General features: G+C 44.5%; 1 protein-coding gene across 3 annotated transcripts in view; it reads left to right on the top strand.

Annotated features, from left to right (window-relative positions):
- The window catches only part of CRHR2 (corticotropin releasing hormone receptor 2), a 138,205-nt gene that overhangs the window by 76,239 nt on the left and 39,479 nt on the right, over window positions 1-22,487 (top strand). For 2 of the 3 annotated variants that reach the window (XM_040062418.1, XM_040062425.2), the window contains 2 exons: window positions 4,609-4,715; window positions 19,827-19,944. In XM_040062418.1, coding sequence (XP_039918352.1) covers window positions 4,609-4,715; window positions 19,827-19,944 — 225 coding nt within the window. The remainder of the gene's footprint in view (window positions 1-4,608; window positions 4,716-19,826; window positions 19,945-22,487) is intronic. The other variant, XM_040062435.1, reaches the window with a different exon arrangement.

The following is a 22,487-nucleotide window of genomic DNA, read 5'->3' as shown; positions in this document are numbered from 1 at the left end:
AGGGGAGAGGAACAGGACTTTGCAACATCAATCTTTATGACAGTTTTGGTGAAGTAGCAATAGAAGTTTTAGGCTTTTTCCAGCTGTGGGTCAGTCTTAGGGGGCATCAGCTCAGTGACACACATTCACTGGGTTATTTTAATGCATCATTGCTCTGCTCGTGGTTGAGACCTGTGGCAGTAGCTGATAAAACTCTGCTCTGGGGCTGATTTGCTGCTCTGACTGAGATCTACTTCCTTAAATGTAGATGTGTGGTGTAGTTTAAAATGTCCAAGTGTCTCCATGCATCTGGCAAGTGACTGTCCTTTGGAGTACCTGTGTCCTTCGTGTCCAGAGGAGGGAACAGAGCTAGGGAAGGGGCTGGAGCACCAGGAGGGGCTGAGGGAGCTGGGAAAGGGGCTCAGCCTGGAGAAAAGGGGGCTCAGCCTGGAGAAAAGGAGTCTCAGGAGGGACCTTTTGTCTCTGCACAACTCCTGACAGGAGGGGACAGCCGGGGGGGTCGGGCTGTGCTCTCAGGGAACAGGGACAGGAGGAGAGGGAATGGCCTCAGGTTGGACCAGGGGAAGTTTAGATTGGGTATTAGTGAAAATTTCTTCACTGAAGGAGTGGTCAGGCATTGGAACAGGATGCCCAGGACAGTGGTGGAATCACCATCCCTGAAAGTCTTCAAAGATCGTTTGGATTTGGCACCTGGGGACAGGTGGTGAACAGGGTGGTGCTGAGGGAGTGGTTGGAGTCAATGATCTCAGAGGTCTTTTCCGACCTCAAAAATTCTGATTCAGCAGCAGCCATGGAGTCGGTGACCAGGACCAGCTGGGGATGACAAGTGTCCCCAGTGCACCTCAGGGGACACAATGCGCCTGTGTGTGCACAGCTGTTTCTAACCCTTGTCTTGTGTGGGTACCCAAGTGTTGGTGTCCTCATGTCAGACTGAATCTCACCCTCTGAACAAACAGCTGGCTCCTCCTCCAGGCACAGGAGCAAGATATAGAAATAATTTTGATCCAGCTGGCTGTTTGGTGGCACGATGTGTGACAAATGGAAAGATTCTCCTCAGCCTACAAGCTCCTGTGCTGGAAGGGCCTTCATTGCATCCAGCGCAAATCTCTGCTCTTCTTAGAGGAAAAGTGAGCGTCTCAGGCAGCAAAAGATACATCTTAGCCTCCAAAGAGAGCTGTAAATCAGGAACTTTGGTGTTGTGGTCTGTGGCAGCTGTACGTGAATTTGCTTCTGCTGATGTTTTGAGGTGGATTCCAGCTGAGTAGCTGAGTTAGCACCACGCTGGGCTCAGACTAATGTATCCTGCATAGGAGCACGGTCACATCAGCCACAGCGGCTCCCAGCTGGCTCAGAACGGGAAAGCAGTGAGCTCAGAGTCATCTGGGATGACAAAGATACTTCCCAGTTGCTTCTGAAAGTCTTTGGAGAGGTGTCCTTAAGCTGTGCTGGTGGTGAGATCATCCTGGCACCAGGAGGAAATCGGAAGTGACTGACTGGCAGTGGCGTGTGGAGCCTCCCAGGGAGACATGAGCTGTAAATGCTGGCAGGACCTGTCAGTAAGTTCTGTCAGAGGAAGCAGATCCTTGTCAGATGGTCTAAGAGTGCTGCTGTTAGGTGGTTATTGATTCAAGTCACTCTCTGCATCATTTAGGACAGGTTAAGCGGTCACATTCTAGCTGAAAAGTGCCCTTGACAGAAAGGACCCTGTCATTAGCCTGAACCTGCCTGTGGGGAACCTGCCATGCCTTAGAAGTGCAAAGGAAGTGCAGGTACAGACATTGTGCTGTCATTCCTCAGTTTACCTGCTAGAAGCTCGTGGGAGACACCTCTGCCCTGCCTGGTGTAATGTGACTATCGTGTCAAAAGTCATGGAATGGGATTGCAGTGGTGTGACCTGCTGTGGCCAGGGGGTAAAACCATCTCTGGATTCCCCATCTCTGGATTCCAAATCCCTGGAAGTGTTCCAGGTCAGGTTGGACCAGGTCAGGGGCTCTGAGCAGCCTGGTCTCGTAGCTGGCATTCCTGACCATGACAGAAATCATGATTAAGGTCCCTTCTGATGCAAACCATTCCAGGATTCTGTGATCTACTTCTCTAGCTCATTTCTAATCTAGCAACCCCCCTCCTTAGCCTGAATAGAATTCAAATCTTTGTTTTAGTGAAGCAAAGCATCTTCCTGAAAGCAGGAGGATATTGGGTAACAGGAGAAGGCTGTTGACATTTCAAATGTGTCGGTGTCCAAGAGGGTGAGCCAGCAAAGAACTGTGCCAATATTTTACATGAGCTGAGCTTTGGGGAACAAACACATGATTTTCTGGGCACGTGCTTTTCAGCCCTGGAGGTGTTGCCTCCCATTCCAGCAGAGATGCAGATTGCATGTAGGCTGGTGGAAAGTGATCTTGCCACTCTGTCAGCTTAGTTTTCCATAAAGCACCAAGGCAGTTCTTGTTTCTATCACATTTGAATTTGCCTTCGGGAAACCTTGTTAGAGTCAGAGGCAGAAAACATGAAAATCGTGCCTGTTTTTCCTTCAGCATCAGTGCATCAGGCAGGAGCTTAATAATTTCATTTTTCCAGTTAATCTTCTTGTGTTTTGAACCACACCTTCTTAAAACTTGAGTGAAGTTAAAATAGTGGTCAGGAGCCAAAGGAGGGTGAGACATAAAGAGCAGGAACCTTGTGCTGGAAAAACACGAGGTTTGCCATATTCCAGGAGCTTCTTAGCACTGAATGAACGATTCTGAAAAAAGTTCTTCCTCAGATGGGTTTGGGTTTTGATAGTGCTGCAGGAAGCAGTGAGTTGGATTCAATGATCCTTTTGGATCCCTTGAGATGTTCTGTGATCCTCCTGGCTCTGTGAATTAAGCAGGAGAGTCAATGAGCCCTGCAGCTCGCCAGGGCATTGTTGAATAAAACGGCATTGCACAAGTAGGAACGTCAGGTCGAGTGAGTTTTCTTTCCCTTCAGGTGTCCCCTCGACTGAAGGATAAATGAAACACAGTGTGGAATTTGCATTCCATAGCTTCCTTTTGTTGCTTTTTTTTTTTTTTTTCTTTTCACCTCCAGGCTATTCAGAAAATGGGCCTGTGGATGGGGAGGTTTATTTTAGGGGATGTTATAATGGACTTAAAAATACTCTGTGTGGTTGAGTTCTGTCCAGAAACAGCACATTACTCTGTGAGCTGTAGATATAGGCAGGTTCCATCACAAAAATGATTCCAAGAGAGCTCACTGGCTCTCTGGCACAGTGCTGGAAGATGCTTATCTTCACAGAACAATGGAACAGATTAACTACAGCTGCTGGTAGTAGTTTCAGCCAAACATTCATTCACTGACAAATTCCTTTCACTGGAGTAAAAATGTTAAGGGAAATTGTTAGGGGAAAGAAATGAAAAAAAAAAATAAATTAGAAATTCAACCAAAATTAAAAAAAAAAAAAAATCTGCAGTTTGTAGGATTTTACTTTGATGTTTTTATCACAAGAGAGGAAATGTAGGTGGTTGGTTTTTAAGAGCTTTGTTCTGAAGAGGGGGCAGCATCCCAATGTGGATAAAGATCTGTTTAACTTGAAAAGAAATAAATGTCAAAACTAATAAATAAGTATATTTTTCAGGGGCATTTAGTCTTCCAGTAGCAAACCTCTTTTTAGCCAGCTTCAGTGTTTATCTGAATAGTGTCTTTCTGCGTCATCTTGGCCAGGTAAAGAGAGGAGATGCTTTTCCTTTCTCCGTAGCCAAGAGCAGCCCACCAATAAAGATGTTTCTGCGAGGTCAAATTTTGGTCACTAAATCCCTGAATTCACTGATTTAGATGGGAGCACTTCTGTACTTATTTTTTTGTTTACAGGATCAAGAACCTACCAACAATCTCCCCTAGTTCCTAGGAAATAGACACTAATAAAGGAAATTTCATCCCATATTTGGGTTGCGAAAACCAGCAGGATCCCTGGTTATTCAGGCTCTCCCAGAACTGAAGGGACAGCAGGGTTCCAGCTCTTTTAGTCTGTGTTGGTTCTGCCCTGTGTTTGAAGGATAAAGATCAAGATCACAGCCTGCAAGAAATGTCCCTCAGAGGAAAATCTGCCTGTGTGGGAAGGGCTTGTTATTTATTCTTACTGACATTTTTGTGTGAAAACCAAGCCATTTGAGTAGGAAAATGGCATAACCTGGCTCATTAAGACCGTACTGTTTCCTAAGAAAATAATGTTTCATAACCTTTGAAACTCAGAGAAGATGTGTCTTTGGTAGGTTTGTGGCCTAACAACAAAGGTTTTAAATAAGAAAACCTTATTTGGAAATAAGAGGAAATGGAGGGGGGGAAAAAAAGAAAGAAAAAAAAAAGAAAAAAAAGGGGGAAAAAGTGGGGGCAAAATAATTTTTTTTTGCAGATATTTGTAAGAAACTGTGGATAAATCCTAAACTTGTGTTTAGGATTTACAGGTGTGCCCGGGCAATGTGTTTGCCTTACACAGAGGCATCAGCTCTGGGACTGTTGTGTCATTGTAAAGTTGAGAAAAGTAATTTCTGTTTTCTGAAGTGATGAACTGTTCCTGAATGCCAGTGCTTGGAGACTGATGCTGATTTAATCCTGTTATCTCTTTACCTCCAGAGGAAGTATGCGCTCCATTACAAGATTGCTCTCATCATAAACTACCTGGGGCACTGTATTTCAGTAGGGGCCCTTATAGTTGCCTTTATGCTTTTCTTGTGCTTGAGGTGAGTAATGTGTTTGCATGTTTCTAACTTGGTTGGGTGACGATTTCTGGGTTGCTCCAGCCCTCTCATGACTCTGTCCAGGTCGTGGATGGTCCTGAAAGTGGTCATAGCGTTTATGTTCTGTGGTTTTGCTGACTTAAGTGGTGGATGAACTTCTCCTAAAGCCTCTTTGGATTTGGGAAAAGAACTGAACATGATTCATTGATGCAGCAAAAAATATTTCAGTGAGCGGTGTTCTTCATTAAGGGAGACCAGGATGGGAGTATGTCAAGTTGCAAGTTTTGGGGGCAAGTTTTATTTTCTCAAAAGGCAGAACGTGGTAATGTCTTGCATTCCCTGATAGCTAAAACCTGGATCTAAACCAAAGGAGGCAACCAAATCTTTCATTTTTGCTTTGGGTTAATTTTGGTTTTTCTTTCAATAAAGGGCTTAGAAGTTTTCTTAAATAGAAAGAGGAACATCAATAGTGGAGCTTCATCCCCAGCAGTGCTCATGAAATGATGAATGCAAATCAAGGAAACTGCATAGAAACTCTTCCCTGGTCTGGTCCAGGGTGCAAGAGGGAGTTTGGCACATGAACGTCAGTGGAAGCAGAGTTAGGGCTACAGGGAAGAGAAGGGATGGGAGGGAATGCAAATTAGTGGAAAGCAATTAGATGTGCATCAGTCATCATACGTATGTCCACAGCCTGGATCACAGGAATGTATTTTCATAGGAGTGGCCTGGTGGGTTAATAATGTATTATTTCTTGGATTCCCTGACTGGCATTTCTGTATAATTTGTGCTGTATTGTCCAGGAGAGTTCAATCTGAACTTAAAACCGGCTTCACTGAGTACTATGCAATGATAATCCTTAAGAAAAACCTTGTCCTAATAGCAGAGGATAAACTGTGGGTGGAAGACATCCTCCCCCTGCTCAGGATTACAACAGGATGATTGACAGTGCAAGAATTATGTTTTCCTGAAGCAGAGCATCCCTAAAGTCTTAGCTAAGTCTTCTGAGCATTCCTAACAAGGCCTTTTCTAATAATAATAGGAACCTTCTCGCACTCCAGCATCTATAAACAGAATAATCTATGCTAAACAACAACAATAAAAAACCTTAAAACATTAAATGGGAACTTTTATGATGCATCAATTTAAACTTCCATTTCAAGTCTTCTACAGTGCATATAAAACTAATTCCCACAGTGCTTGGAGACCTGAATTAATTTGCACTGAATAAAGAATGCAAATTATTCATTGAAGTAACTATATTCCCTACTTTTATGCTCAGTCTTTTATAAATGCTTGAGTAAATAACACAAAAACAATTAAGTAGGATGGTATAAATGTATCCAGCTTCAAACGCAGAGGTGGCCCAGCTGAATTCTTCTGAATTGCTCTTCTGTTATTCAAACTTTAAGGTTTAAATTTTGCAGTCAGCTTCAGCATTAAAAATGACTGTGTAGTGGCAATCAAGCGCTTCGCTGTACATGCTGTGAATTAAGGGAGTCCATCTTTTCAAATTCACATTGAGTCATGCAAAACGTGTCCAGTGTGCAGCCAGAGTTAACCAGCATGTGATTCCTCAGGGTCTGTCGATACACATCTGTTTTCCAAAGTTCTAGAGATGTTCCAGTGAAGGCAACCAAAATTCACGTTTCATTGCAGGTTGTCTCTGCCCAGATTTTGGGTTACGGACATGTTCATCACATTGACCTCTATAAAGTGCCCCAAGAACAAATCAGTTTGATAATCGATTGATATTATTTGGGGCTTTTTTTAAAATGCAGTTTTATTTTGGATGGAAGAAGGTATAATGGAATTGGGTGAAAGGAGAGAATTTAGGTAATTCCTGGCCAAAAAAATACGATCTGATAGCTCCTCATCTTGAGTGAGAACAGAGGAGACCTCCAGGAAGATTCAAGTTTTAAATCTACTCCCAATTTTTATGCTTCCCCTCCATGACCTGCTCAGTTTTCCTTTGCTCTGTCAGTGCAGGTGGATCCCAGAGGCAGCTGTGTATCAAAGGGGAGGCTGGAGCCCACCTGCTCTGCTGCTGGAAGGGCTTTGGGATCTCTCTGGGGCTTTTAGGAGCAGGTGAAATATTTGCCTGGCATGACAAAAGGTGTTGCTGTGGTGTTCAGCTGGTTGGGGAGGCGTTTTCCTTTTGGAAATGAGCTTCACCATCACTGGTGAGGCCCCAGCCCAGTGGGGCTTAGTCTTCCAAATTAGTCTTCGGTTGTGCTGAAGTGGGAAAGTGGGAATGGGGAAGGACCTGGATCTCGACCCTGTTTTTCCATATTTATCCTGTCGCCTCATGCCCAGCTTCGTTATTCCTTGATTCCTTAAGCAACTTCATCCTTCATTCACAACCGTCTGTTTAGCAGAAAAGTTCCTACTGAGGAATCACACACCTGTTTTACGGGTCAGGAATCTCAGATGTGGCAGCAGGTGATGAAATCATCTGCCATTTGTGTCCAGGAGCCCCCAACACAACCAGGAGGGGATGAGAGCTCAGCCAGGGCCCCCTTTTCCTGTCAAGACCCATTTTAGCCTCATTTTCTCCAGTTCTGTCACATCTGAACCTGTGCAGTGGCAAGCAAGCCAGTAAACATTTCATTTAGCCCCTAAATAATCAAAAGTGAAGGGGAGGGCTTGATTGTTGCTGGCACACTGGCTGAATGCCAGTGAGTCACTGAGGCACCTCCTGAAGGGCCAAGTCAACATCAATTTTTCAAGGTCTAAATGTAGGTGGTCCTAAAATTGGGAGAGCCGTGCTGTCTGTACCATGCAAAACCAAACGAACTCACAAACAAAAAGGATTACACCGAGAAGGAAACACAAAGAATTTGTGCACAAAGTGTGCTGTAGAGTTGGATTATCTCCAGTGCCGGCCCTGGAGAGATGTGATCAGGGTACTTCACTTGGCGCTGTTGGATGGATCTGCGCTCCTGGGATTCTCACAGTCTGTCTGTCCTCTTTAACAGTCAGGGTTTGCTCCCTCCCTTAGGTGCTCACAGGTAGCTCCCACTGACTCAGCCTCCTCATCCCGCTGAAGCACAATCTTGCGCTGCTGAAGCAGAAATTTTCCAAAGGAGGAATCCTGCTATCAGCAATACCAATCAAGCTGAAGAAAAAGAAAATAATTTAAAAAAAAAATAATTCCAAAGGATTAAACTTCTTTTGAATCACATTTTTCCTTTGCTGTTGCTGATAATGCAGAAACCCAAATTGCTTTGTCCTGGATTTTCTCTTGTCACTGTGCTGTTAGAGCATCCTCTGAGGGAGAACAGGAGTCCTTTGTAAAACTCCTGACTTGTTATTAAACAATGTCCTGGCAGTGGCCAGCAGTGACCCGAGTGGATTCCATCAGAAGAAGCTTTATTTGTGCAGTGGTTATCAGAGAAGAAGTAAGGGAAGAAAGGTGTTTGTTCTGGGAAGCATCCACGTCCCTGCTGAGTTTTGAATCTAATAAAGGACGGTGCTGACAAGAAGATAGGCTGGAGATTAAAAATGACATGTCCTTGCTGGATAAAGGCAGCTCTGAAAACAACCAAACCCACAAACATTGTCATAACGTCTTTTGTCACTACTATGGCGGCAGTGAAAGCAAATTGGGGTTTTGAGAGGAAATTCTGCTTTCCTGTTGTCCTTAAATTTAGCTCTTTCTATTTCCCCAGTAAAGCATCTGATATGTTTTTTTTTCCCACAGGCCTGAGGCAGTGCCCCGTTCTTTCTTATGATTGCATACAGATTTCCTAAATCCCACATATCATTTCTCCCCAAAAGACTGGAACCCTTTTTTCCTAAAACAGTATAGTTACTTCTTTCTTTTTTCCCTTTTTCCCCCTTAACCATCTCCTATCTACTTTCCTTTATCCTCTCCTGTTCCAGGCTCCTTTGAGCTACCCCATTTCTCTTCAGTCTGGTGCAGGGTTGTCAGGATTGCTGCTGGAGGCCTCTGTTTGTAAGAATGGAAGAGTTTGAGTAAATGATTTGTAGAAACCTGTCAGGAGAAATGCAGAGCATCCATACAGAGCAGGTTTCATAGAGCAAAGGGATGTGACACCTCTCAGAACCTGCAGACTGAGGATATCTCAGGTGGGGAGGAGATCTGCACCATTAATTCTGGTTTGTGTTTGAAAGGATGAGGTTTCTGGTGTGATTAGAGCAGAGCAGGCTCCACATCTAAGGCACAATCCTTTCTTGTTGTGGAGCAAGAGCAAAGAGCACGTCCCAGGTCAGGGCATCACCTGACAGAGTTCATGTTCCCCCCTCACCTCCTGCCTTCCCACCCAGCCTAGTTCTGTTCCATCTGCCGCTTAGTAGCAGAGCCTTCATTAATGATTCAGGCACGTGGCCATTTTAAACTTCACCATAAATCCTGGGGTGGGTGCAGTGGCTGTGGGTTTGAACACAGCTCCGTCCCACCCCTTAACAGTCCACAGCAAAGTCCACAGACAAAGGCAGGAATGAAAATCATGGAGCTCTGTAAAGAACAAACCCAGTGAGTGGCCACCTTTAAATACGAAACACCCGAAGTGCCTGTCCTGCCTGAATCTCTGTGAAGAGCCTCATCCAAGGAACTCGGACAAAGGCCAGAAACACTTTTTCTATTGATTAACCCCAGGCCATTACCTTTGCTTCCCACTGCCTTTACTCTCCCCTCTTCATCCCACATCTGTAGGATTTGTTCTTTACACTCTTTGTATGGAGCCTACCCCGCACAAAATAAAACCCGAGAGAGCAGGGCCCTCGTGAGCTCCTGGAATAATACCAGTAATTAAAAGTGTGCCCAGAGAGCTCTGCTCTTAAAATGTGAAAGGTTTCACAAGCTGCATCTGAAATCGTGGTATTGTCAGCTAGCACAAGGAAAGCCACTGAGGAGTGTTGCTGCTGCCTATAAATACATCACCGTTGGATAAACACTGGAAACTGAAGAGCTGCTTATGATCAAGGACAGTGTCAGTGCAAGAAAAAATGAGTATAGGTGCTCTACAGACAGGTCTGTGAGTGGATATGAAAGGATGATTTCCAGCCCACAGAGCTTGAGGGGTCCCAGAGCAGTGTGGTAGAGGAAAAAATTTAAGTTGGAGTCAAACTAGAGTATCAGGAATTTATGAAATGCTTTTCTTCAGTTCCTTTCTTGACCTGAGGTTTGGAGGCCACTTCCTATCCTGTGCTAGAAATATGTTACTGCTGGTATATTTCTGTTGCTACCAACATTCTGGCTCTTGAGTTTTTGGAGATGCACATGAACTTGTTTGAATTCTGATTATTGAGCTGCTCGTACAAGATCTAGGTCTATGCTGACTGACAAGCTAAAACTTGTCTGTGTTCTACTTCTCATGATGGGATGGTTTTGGGAACAGTGGAGAAAACCTTGCAACTTTTCCAAGATTTCAGAGAAAGGAAGAAAGCAAAGTTGGGTCTTTGCAGTTTATGTATGAATCACGCTCAGGAGTGCAATTTGATTTAAAAAAACACATCCTGAGTCATCTCTGGGAAGGAAAATCAGAGAATATGTTTTCAAGATGATGTTTAGAGTTATGAACTGCAGATGCACCTGCAGCTGTTCAAGTGCTAAATGGTTCAATTTCAGTTTTCACCCATGGAATTGCACACGTAGGTCCCTCACTAACTCCACTGTAGTTGTTCAGAACTCAGGAACTTCCTCTTCTGCCTGATCTAAAAGATAATTTAGGTGCTGGAGGGTGTCCAGAGAAGGGAACGGAGCTGGGGAAGGCTCTGGAGCACCAGGAGAGGCTGAGGGAGCTGGGAAAGGGGCTGAGCCTGGAGAAAAGGAGGTTCAGGGGGGAGATCTCCTGGTTCTGCACAACTCCTGGCAGGAGGGGACATCTGGGGGGATCGGGTTCTGCTCCAAGGGAACAGGGACAGGAGGAGAGGGAATGGCCTCAACTTGTGTCGGGGGAAGTTTATGTTGGATATTGGGGAAAATTTCTTCACTGAAAGGGTGGTCAGGCATTGGAACAGGCTGCCCAGGACAGCGGTGGAGTCACCATCCCTGAAAAGCTCAAAAAGCGTGGATGTGGTTCTTGGGGACAAGGTTTAGTTGTGCTGGGTCAGTGGTTGGACTTGATGATCTTGAAGAGCTTTTCCAACCTAAACAATACCACGGTTCTGTGGATTCTGCTGCTTCACATTGCTCTGTCAGCTCAAACATGAGAGAGGGGAGAGGTGGAGTTTCTGTCACCCCTAAATGGACGCCCCTGGCAGCCTCTGGGGTGCCTCTGCCTGTTACGGGATCAGCAGCTTCCCTGGGGATGTGCCCAGGCTGAGCCACTTGGATACATTTCCTAATGCCCAGTGAGCACCATCAGAATGAGGAATTTTAGACCAAGCACAGGAATGATTATTTGGGAGGTTTCCAATCTTTCCTGAATTCCTGGCCAGCTGCTCCAAAATAATTAAATATTTCACGCCATGTCTTGGTGTAAATGAGGACAAGGAGAGTGTGAACAGCAGCACGAGCAGCTCAGGCTTTCCTCCTTGGTTTTTCACAACAGTGTCTGCAAATGTAGATAATGCAATAAACTTTGCTGACTGTGTAATTGTATTAAAAGTTTTTGTTTTGTTTTGTTTTTTTTAAAAAAAAAGCATAACCTTTGAATCCCCTAGCTGGTTGTTTAAATTAATTTGGATTCAGGTTTTTTTTTTTTTTTTTTTTTTTTTTTTTTTTTTTTTTTTTTTTTTTTGTAGAATCCCATAAGGGAATTACGAATGAGGACATGCTGTGCACTCTTATTTCCCAAACAGCTATAAGCCAGATTAACTACTCTAAGCTCTCACTGTCTGGCTCCTGAAGTCCTGCCTCTGATTTGTGCAATCCCACTGCAGTGGTCCATCTCCTTGGAAAACATTCACCTTTCCACAGTGTGGACTGACAACTACAACCTGTGTCAGAAAACCGGAGCTGCAAGGTGTTTTCTGCTCAAGGAGATACTTTGCAGCCCTGTTTTCTCTTTGTTCAAGACCTACTGGCATCTGACCACCATTTAGCAGAGCAAATTAGAGCAGAGTCCTAAATCTTTTTCTTCAGCCGCAAGCACATGCTGCACTAAATGAAGGCATCTGTATTTTTATCATTGTGAAATTTGGGGATTTTCCCCAGTTGATGGCCCAGTCAAGGTTGGGGTTGTGTTCTTGGAGTATGCAGGAGCTGGGTTTCATTTATCCCCTGTTTAAGCAGTGAGCACAGCCAGGCCAGGGCTGCCCAGCCTGTTGTGTGTTGTGTTGGCTGCATCCTTCCCACCCCTGGAACATCAGTGCTGAAAAGCCTTTGTGTCTAAAGCAGGCAGGATGCCCCATGTCCTGCGATTGAAAACTGGCTTGAAGGCAGGAGAGTGAAGCTTTGGAAAAGGTAAATGCACAGATGGTTCCACAGTGGGTTTATTTTTAGGGTCTCTGCACATCCTAAATAGTCCTGGAAGCGCTGCTTCTCCTCTTCACTTGAGCATTTCACTCCTGTCCTCATGATAGAGCTGTCACTTCCTTCTAGGCTCCCATTCTTCCCTTGCTTTTTCCCCGTGCTTTTCCTGTGGGAATATTTACGTTCCCCCAGGCAGCTGCCACCAATAAGCTGATTTTCCCTGCCAGCCTCTCCAGCTGCTGTTCCCATCTGGAAGCATTAGGAGTTCCTGAATATGTGCATTGATTGAGCACCTAGGGGGGAACCATGGGGACCTCAGGGGAGGTTTGCATGTGGGTGAAAGCAAATAGGCCCTGACAGGCACAGAGCCTGAGAAATAACTTGCTCTGAGGTATTCTTCCCACCCCATACCATTTATGGGTTGTACATGTGCTTTGCCTGCCCTAGAAAAGACAAAAGAGGGGAAATAGTTAAGTATTGACCATGATTCTCCTTCTGGCGTGTTCCAGTCATGGAATGGGAAGGGCTCCAGCAAAGTGCACTCCTATTTCTCCTATCAACTGTTCCCAGAGAGACTTAGGGACAGCAGTCTTAATTGAACATCATTATTAATGGAATACTACATGAATTAATAGAAGGTTTCCAAGCTTCCTTAATAAAGTGTTCATTTGCAATTTTTTCTATGCAGATGATTCAACTAATTCAGCAAGCTTTCAACCACGCTGGCGCTTTATTATGATTGTTAATTCTAATTGTTTGTCTCATGCTTTGAATCAGAAAATAGTGGCTCTGTGCATCCCAGAGGAAAAATACCACTGTATGGATAGAGTGAGAATAAACCCAATAAATCAACAGAAAGCTACTTCGAGTTTTACCAGGGCTATTTATAGATGTCCATTTCTGAATCAGTGAGGCCACTTTACAGAAAGAGTTGATGTGATTTTTCTTTCTGCCTTTCCAGATCTCACAATTTTGCAAGTCAGAAGAGTGGCGTTTCCATTTCTCTGCTTTCTCTGTCGAACCACACAGTTAAGGTCATTTAGTGGGAATAATTAGCAGGACATCCTCTGTCTACCAACAATCAGCAGCTCTTTCTGCCCACCTCTGACCCAGGCTGCAGTCAGATGCTGGAGAATTTTGCTTTTCTTCTCCTTTGCTGCTGTTTTCCTTCGTGGAAGCCCAGCTCTGACACCCTGCTCTCGAGGGAGTTCAGGGTGCCGGTGGTAGGAAACCGAGTCAGGGCACAACATGGTCTGTTCTCAGATCTAATGAGGCGGTTGTTGTGTGCAATTTCTCACAATAGACCTGGCTCTTGGTTTACTAATTAGGAAGGCCAAGGAAAAGCATGTTGGCTTTCACCTTAATTACTTCTTCATGTCCAACCATCTGCAGAGCTGAGCCCAGTGCTCTGTGTGTGTGGTGAGAGGGAGGCTCGTCCCAGATCCCAGATAATCTCATCTGGTTTGGCCAGCACAGCCAGAGACAGGCTCTGGGACTCTGGATTCACTGGAATACATACATCTGCCGATAGACACATGGAGATTCATTGAGGTTGGAGCAGATCATTGACTCCAACCATTACCCCAACACTGCCAAGTCCACCACTAAACCCTGTACCCAAGTGCCACATCTAAATTTTTTTTTTTTTTTATAATTCCTGGGATTGTGACTCCACCACTGCCCTGGGCAGACTGTTCACCAGTGCCTGATCACCCTTTCAGCAAAGAATCTTTTCCTAATACTCAATCTAAACCTTCCCTGGTGCAACTTGAGGCTGTTTCCTCTGGTCCTGCCCCATTACCTGGGAGCAAAGCCCAACCCTCACCTGGCTGCACCCTCCTGTCAGGGAGTTCTAGAGAGCGGGGAGATCCCCCCTGAGCCTCCTTTTCTGCAGACTAAACATCCCCAGTCCTCAGCTGCTCCTCATCAGGCTTGTGCTCCAGATTCTTCCCCAGCTTTGTTTCCGTTCTCAGCACAAGCTCTGCCATTGGTGTCCCCAAATTCCTGCAAATATAAAACCAGGCACTTCATAACTCAGTCTCCCACAAGAGTGTGCTGTCACTTGCTGCACTCCTCTACCCAAAACCACACACCACCAAGCTTTGAAACAGGTTTGGTGTCATGTGGACCAACCCATGATGAAGAAATCACAAAATTCTCCCAGTCACACCATGCTCGGAGCCAGTTGTTGGTCTGGTGGCTCTTCCTCTTCCTTCCTCATTCCCTCCAGCTGAAAGGTTACAGGAGAATGGTATTTGTGCTTCTTATCCCTTAATCAGTTGTCTGGGTCATGAAGACATGAAAACATGAGGATTTGAGGACACCTCTGCTCAAACCCACAGCAGGATTCCTGTGCATCCAACCCTCCTGAGAAACTCCTGCCCTTTCAGGAGGAGGTGTCTGGACACCATTCTTAAGAAATCATGAGGAACCAATGAACCCTTTCATTTACAAAGCCAAGATTCCTCCAGTTCTCTCCACGTCAGAAATTGTCTGTCCTTTTCCCTTCCCGAGGAAATCCTTTTCCTTCTGCCTGCTCCTTCACTCAGGGTGACGCACACCCCTTGCTTGTGCCTGTCTGACCTTGCTGTATTTCAGGGGGATATTTCCTGCCCAGAATCTGCTGTCAGGCACAGCCAGAAGTGAAATTGCTGCATGAACTGTGTGACTGCAGGATGCAGCACCAAGCGCTCCTCCCACAGCCCATGGATGAGCAGTTTCTTGCTGTCCAGATCCAGGCTTTTTTCTGTTCCTTCACCTTGCAGCTCCCAAAGGACAGGAGGGGTTGCATTTGTGAGGAGATGCATCCTCATCCAGCCCTTGGGAGTGGGCAGACAAGCAGAGAAGAGGAGCCCACACAGACTGAGGTGTTCTGCTGTGAATAACAGGTGATGAGCTCTTCAATCCATCGTGTTAGTGGTCTGACCCCAGTGGACATGAACCACAAAAGGAGTCCAGTGGTTCCTGTGAGGAGATGGGGCCACCAGCCAGGTCATTTAATGCATTTAAATGTGGTCTCTGAATCAGGAATATCTTCTGACTGCCAGGAGCAAGGAGCTAAAAGCAAGGAACAACTTGCACTGCAACCCTCCTGTTTCCAATGTTCTTTCCCAAATTAATTTTTCCTGATCCCCACAGAGACTGAGTCCCAGCCTAAATTGCACATTGGTCTGAGTGAACATGAAGTTCTTATGTCTTTATGGTCTGACCTAAATCGTTAAGTCTGTGGTGAGTGAATTGCTGCAACTTCTCTCTTTATTCCATCCATCCTCAGACCCGTGCACCAGGGAAGAGCTAGCAGAAGGGTCCAGCCAAAGCTTTGACTAGTGATTTTTGTCTGAAAAGAATTAGAGTAGGAAGGAAATAATTAATTCATCCTCAGTGGAAGCCCATAGCCTCAGTCTGTGGTGTCTTGTGATGTGCCAGCCTTCAGGATCAGGATCTCTGGGGTGGTGATTTGTGCTGCTGTTCCTGCACCATTCAGCACACATCAAGGCTTGTAAAACAAGTGGAAATGACATAAGAGATGTTACCTGTCATGAGGATGAATAGGAAACCTTCTGTCATCGTATCCTTTGGGCTGGGGAACTCTGAATGGCTCTGCAAGTCACAATTCCTTCCCAGCAGTGCTGTAATTGTGTCTGAAGCAGCGCTTCAGCATGCCGTCTCCTCAGCTCCCATTTCTCCCCTCTCCCCCATGACTCTTTCCCTCTTGGGAGGCAGCTCTCTGCTCTCCATGCTCTCATTTTCTTCATGTTGCCACTGCCACCACCCCCAGATTGTGACATCCCCCTCCTGAGGTAAGAACAACCCCAGATTTCATAGCTTCTGGATTTTGAGGGAATTCATTCATGCCAACCCCTGTGCCTCCGAAAAAGCTTTGTTCACCAACTTGTAACACAGCTTAATGTGCTTTAAATTCCACCTCCTGCCAGGTGCAGTGTCATAGGAGTATTCCTTTCCTGTTCTGCCACTGAGGGCAGTTACTGCTGCTCTTGGAGCACAGGCTTGGTTTCCTTTCCACTCCACAGAGCAAAGCCAATAATTAATCAAGGAGAAAGGAACTGTGAGGCTCATTGTCATAGAAGACTGATATGAGTGTTTAAGTTTTCAAAATGGGACAGGTCATTTTCATGAGTAACAGGAGTATTTACATTTAAATTAAGGCTCATAAATTTAAGCTACCTTCTATCTGCAAAGAGCCAGGAAAAGACCCATGGAGGATAAATTACTCCTATGAGTATTCTGAGGTTTTTTTCCTCAGGCTTTGAGATGAATGAGTATGACAAGGTCAGCTTTGACCTTTCAGCAAACATTAACTGTGCTGCAGGTCTCCTGTTGTTCAGCACTTTTGTTGTCCAGTTTGGGAAATGTCCTTCATTCAGTGCCCACCTCAGACTCCAGCCTGGCTGCAGAGATGAGTTCTGTGTGCAGGCTGAGCTCCTGAGCCCAGCAGAGCAGTCTGGAATGAGGAGACCCTTTCCTCAGTACCCCCCCAGATGCTTTACACCAACAAAATTACAATAATTCCACCCCCCAGCAGTGCCTGAAAATGAGAGCAGCTTTCTGCCAAGAGATTGTTCCTCTGTTCCATCCACTGCAGCCCTGCACTGCTGTGCCCTGCAGCCTCCACACACTTTATTATCCTGAAGATTCTCCCTCCCCACTACAAACCTGACACAGACACAGTTATTTCTCAAGCTTGCCCTGCCCTTGGCTGTGAATTGTGTTTCTGCCACTGTGATTTCTGTGCTGCTGGTGGTTAAGAGGCAGAATGATGGTCTCTGGGCTCGTTATGAACAATAACAAACTTTCAGTGTCTAGTTGGGACTTCTGTTGAAAGAAAATTAAAAGGAAAAACAGAAAGAAAAAAAAAAAAAAAAAAAGGAAAAAGGTTAAAACAATTCTGTGCCTGGGGTCACATCACTGCCTGGGTTATTTAAAAAAGTATGTGACACGTTCAGACATCTCTCAGATTATCTTTCATGGCTCTGTTATCCCCAAAGCCACGAAGCTTTTTAGCAGTGAAAGCGTCTATTTACCATCCAAGCCACACACCCAGCATCTCCAAAAGGGAATGAGGCAGTGGTGTGGTGTTAGGCATACCCAAAATATGGCTTTTGCTAAAGGCAGTGAGACAGGAGAGCCAACTCTCCCTGTTTCATGTCCCAAACTAAAGCTTCAGGCTTTGGTCAATTCCAGCTGCTGGCTACATTTATACTTCACTTAATTTTATGCCAGGAACACACCTTCCCTCAACAAACAGGGCTTTTTGGAAACAAGGAGTGTTTTGATAATTACCTGTTAAGATTGAGGGTTTCTAACACAGAGCAGACCCATCATTAAAAGTCTGAAGGATGCAGAGCAATGGGCAAAGAAATAAAAACCAGTAGGAACCAAGAAGCAGTAAGGAGGGTGAAGATCATGTAGGCACTAGATAGAAACATAGAACTATAGAATTGTTAAGGTTGGAAAAAACCTTTGAGATTATCAAATCCACTGGGTTTATTTTAAGACAAAGAAGACAGTGTGGTTTGGATAACTGGGATCCTCCTGGGGAAAAGACTCTTTTTTATGAATCAAAAACCTACAGCTCTTCATTTGATCCTGTTTGCCTGTGTGTCCAGTCCAATGTCCTGCTGTAAATCTTGGGGCAGTAAGATTTCCCCTAGCCAGATTTAGTGATGTTCAGGCGTATGGGATGATTACACTAAAAAATCGGTAAACATATCTATATCTAAATGGATGCCTGCAGCAAGGAGTTTTCCCCCCCCCCCCACTCCTTTATCTTACTTTTGCCAAGAAATACATTCAGGTGGCAAATGTGCCAGATCTGTTTTGTTTGATGGAGCTCTCAAAAGCAATTAATTTCATCTCAGCAACTCACAGTTTGACCTGAATTTCCTTCGTTTTAGACCCCTGCCTCCTTCTCTCCCTGGAAGCAATGTTTCAAACTCATCCTTTCATTTGCTAATCCTTGACCTGGAGGGAGTGAATCAAACATGCAGGTGGAGAGCATTTATGTGCAGGACAGTTATGTGCAGAATGATCCAAGGAGGACAGCCCTGAGCAGGATGTTTCAGAGCCGGGTGGTCTCCTGGGGCTCACCATGGGCAGCTTGGTTGCTTCATTTCTTTCAAAGCCAAACCCTGAACCTCAGCCCTTTGTTAAAAGTGAAATTCTCCAAGTGAGACGTGTCTGCCATGTCCAAGAGCAGCGTTTTGGAGTTTGTAGCTTAAATAAAAGAGAAAGGGCCTGAGCAGCTGGAGATTTGTTCTCATCATGAGTCACTGAGGTGCTCAGAACCAAATAGTTTCATTCTGGCAGCCTGAGTTGCTAAACTCAGAGGGCATTTTAACACTGGCTTAGCAGGGTTATACCTCTGAGTTTCTCTCTGTAAGTATGTCATGTGTGGGAGGTCTTCTGTTTGTTTTTTTGCTAAATTGTTTGAAATCTCTGAGAGATTTGTGAGGCTGAGGGACATAACAGAATTGCTTCTGGCCCTAAGACAGACTAATTTAGTCCTAGGAAAAATACAGTGAGTGTTTTATGGTAGGAAAACAGCATTTGTTTTTGAGAAGAGTGGCTTGTTTGCCGTGCAAAAGACCTGAGGCAACAAAAAATTGGTTACTGGATTGCAGCTCTCTCTTTTGCTGTCCCTGGGGTGAGATCAGTCAGTTCCAGCTGAGCAGCTTCGAGCCACATTCTGTGTTTGTCCCACATTATCTGGCAGCATCCCTGGCAAGCAAGGAGCCTGATGCTGCCACTGCCAAATCCCAGGAAGTGCCCTGGCTGTTTGAAACCCCATGGAAGCGATTTTCATGAATGGAGTGGTTTGCTTTTAGCTGAGAAAACATAATTTAATTGAAGATTCTGTGGCTGCAGCGCTGCAGCTTGGCTCTTGCCATCCTTTACCAATTCAAAAAGAATCAGAAGAGAAATGTTCTGGTTTTAAATGACTGAACCTGTCATGAGTAACTCTGTTGCTCCAGTGATAGCATCATGCCCTGGCTGCCTCCTGGAGCCATTTCCAGCAGCAGGTGTATTTCAGATGTGCCCTCTCTTGTTTTATGTGTCCCAGCTTACTGTGGCTCATATTTTACATTGTGCCCATCATTTACCTTGCACCTGAATGGGGGCTGGGGGAGACTAAAACCAGACACAAATATTTCCTGATGAAGGAGGATGTGCAGCTCCTCCTTGTTTAAGGTACAGCCAGCTAAGCCCAGGATTGAAAACCAGGCAGTTCATGCTCTCCTGTTGCATTAATTCAGACTCACACAGGTGAGCCTGTTCAGGAATTAATCAAATGTAATTTGTCACTAAATCTCCTTCTGTGAGCTGCTCAGCAGCCTCCAGGGCAGCCTGGTTGTTCATAGGCTTTACTATCAATTCCAGTTGTTCCAGAGATGGAGGGAAGGGGAGCAAAACTAATAAGCAGTGATGAAATGACAGTTTGAATGGTTGATTTTCGGTTTTGAATTGAATGTCGTTTTTTGGTTTTTTCCAGTAGGAAAAAAACATTTCTCTTGTTTGAATTGATTCAGTTGTGTTGTCAAGACAAATTGTTGTACATGCCTTTGCAAAAACACAAACCTCCTGTTTCATAGAGTAACAGAGGGATTGCAGGGGTTTAAACTGTGCAATTAACAGAATTTACTCTTTTTTTTTATAGCTATTGATGTGTGTGTGTATATTCATTATACATATTCACTTAAATGTTTTTCCCTGCTCAGGAGTATCAGATGCCTGCGGAATATTATCCACTGGAACTTGATCACCACGTTCATCCTGAGGAATGTGATGTGGTTCCTGCTTCAAATGATAGATCACAACATCCACGAGAGCAATGAAGTGAGTGCTGGGAGGTGGCAGGGCCCTGCCCTGGAGCTTGGGGTGCTGAGTTTCTTTGTATAAATAGTGCAAGACACACTTATCCACGTGCTCAGAGAGATTCCCATGCTTCCCCTCATTTCAGTGTCAGCTGGGCACTCATCATCCTTGATTAGCTCTTCAAATCTGAGATGTGACTTCTGAACTTCAATCCCATGCTTTGGGAAAACAAACAGAGAAATTGTTAGTGCCCAATAAAGAAGATGCCTGTGCATAAATCTCTATTATTATTCACCCAGACGTTCCTTTGAGAAAATGTAAATTCTGTTCATTCACTGTTAGCTCCGTCTGTGTTTCTGACAGTCTCACACTCCAGAAGATGGAGTTTACAAGCTTTATGCTCAACAGTTTCATGCTGTGTGACTTGCTCTCATGATAATGCTGCAAGTCTTTATTGAGACTTTTACCATTATTTAGGAAAAATCTGTTGGAGACGGGACTCAAATACCTCTTAAAATGTGAGCACAAAGTGACAATGAAAATACAAATCTGCAGGATGGATCATCACGTGCCCCAGTTTTCATTAACTCATCTTTTCTCTGCAGCCTTTTTGGGAAAGGTGCTTTATACAAGCTTGGTGATAACTTTGTTATGTGATTGTGGGATAAGCCAGTCAAAATAACACCACCAAAATGAATGGGAACATCATTTTTTCTAGCTGCTGGTGTGATCTCTTCTGTGCTCATCAGTGGAGATTAAATAACAGATACAGAAGCATCAATGTGGAAATAAGTTTATAATGCTTACAAAAAAAATCAAGAAGGAATTGGTAAAGTTATCTGGAGACTAATGGTGGGTACAAGTGGGGATCAAGAATCCTCAGTCAAATAAACAGAAAGCTGGGAGCTAATGAGCTCTGCAGTTTTGGTTTACTATTCAATAGTAATAAATTCCCAAAGGACTTGCTCAAAATTCATTTTGTCCTTGTCTCCTATGGAAGTCATGCAGGGCAAGATCTCGCCACCATTATTTTTATTTGTCTGTCTGTCTCAGAATCTTCTCAATCCACTGGCCACTTCCTCTTAGTTCTGACACAGGAAAAGCTGACTTGGATATAATTCTTTTTTACAATTCCTGTAAAGAAGAGGGGAAAGGGGAAAGGAAAGGCAAGGGGAAAGGAAAGGCGAGGAAAGGCGAGGAAAGGCGAGGAAAGGCGAGGAAAGGCGAGGAAAGGCGAGGAGAGGAAAGGAAAGGAAAGGAAAGGAAAGGAAAGGAAAGGAAGGAAGGCAATTCAAGGAAAGGAAAAGGACATGAAAGGTAAAAAATTCCTTCCTCGACCTGACATTCACCTGCACTTGAACTGTAACGTAACTTCCACCTTACCCTTCCACCCTTCCCTTCCCTTCCCTTCCCTTCCCTTCCCTTAAATTCCCCTTAAACTAACGGACGGAGTTATGGTTTTTTAACATAACTCTTGAACACAAAAATGTTTCATCAGCTTCCTCTGTGTTGTTTTGGGCTATAATCCTATTCTGAGGGTGAAACCAAACTAAATTTCAAATATTAATGAAATAATACAGAAATGAAAGTGTTAACACATCCAAAAGATTTCTTCTTTTTATTTCCATTCAATAAACAGAAGTGATCACAACTTAGGGATGGGCTGTCATTTTGTAACTGTGCTTCTTGCCCAGTACATTCTTAAACCTCAGAATTTTACTGGGAATGGTGGTGCATCTGTTGCTCTGGTGGCTGCCTGTAGACCGTGAAAATTTCCTGCATATGAAGGCCAAAATAAACTTAACTGAGGGTAAAAAGTTGCAAATACTTCACTAGAGTTAATTAAAAGGCTGGAGAATGGTGAGACCAAAATGACCAAATTCAGTGATAGCAGAGAGCCCAGGTAATTCGAGTTGTGCTTCAGGGAATGCACTCCATGTCAGCTTGGGAAGAAGGAAGTTTTCCCAGACTTAGGTGAGCAGCACTGTGGAAATTACCCTCAGTTCCTTGTGATTTATTGCTGGGATGTTCCCAACTGGATCTAATTGTGCCTCCCACACTGCACAGCCATTCTGGGGAGATGCCTGTACTGATACACAAAAAATTCCTGTTGAGGTTGTGGCAAAATTCACAGGTGACACGGTGTGATTTATAGAATGGAGCACCAGTGGCAGGAACAGAGGGGATAAACTGGCTGATAAAAACATGACTTTAAAGTATTTTCTTTCTTTAAATGTCAATCATGCTTCTTCCCCTCAATGGAAACAAAGCAAGAGTGTGACATTGACACAGCTCAGCTGTGATCAAATGACCTGCTCCTCTTGGAGGATTGTTCTGGAACCTGGATTTTCCAGACAGGTTTAGGTGCAGCAGATCCTGCATGTGATGCTCAAAGCCAGCCTCAGCAGAAGGACACAGATGGATCTGTGAGTTCCTGTCAGCGCCTAAAATATTGTGAATCCAGGCCACAGGATAAATCTGCATCCCATGAATGAATTCTACCATTGGTTATTTTATTTTAAGGGAATCACAACATGCAGAATCTTTTCAATGTTCTCAGCACA

Source organism: Hirundo rustica, chromosome 1 (genome assembly GCF_015227805.2).
Source record: "Hirundo rustica isolate bHirRus1 chromosome 1, bHirRus1.pri.v3, whole genome shotgun sequence".
NCBI lineage: Eukaryota > Metazoa > Chordata > Aves > Passeriformes > Hirundinidae > Hirundo > Hirundo rustica.
The sequence above is the reverse complement of the archived record's forward strand: the minus strand, read 5'-3'. Positions and strand labels throughout refer to the sequence as shown.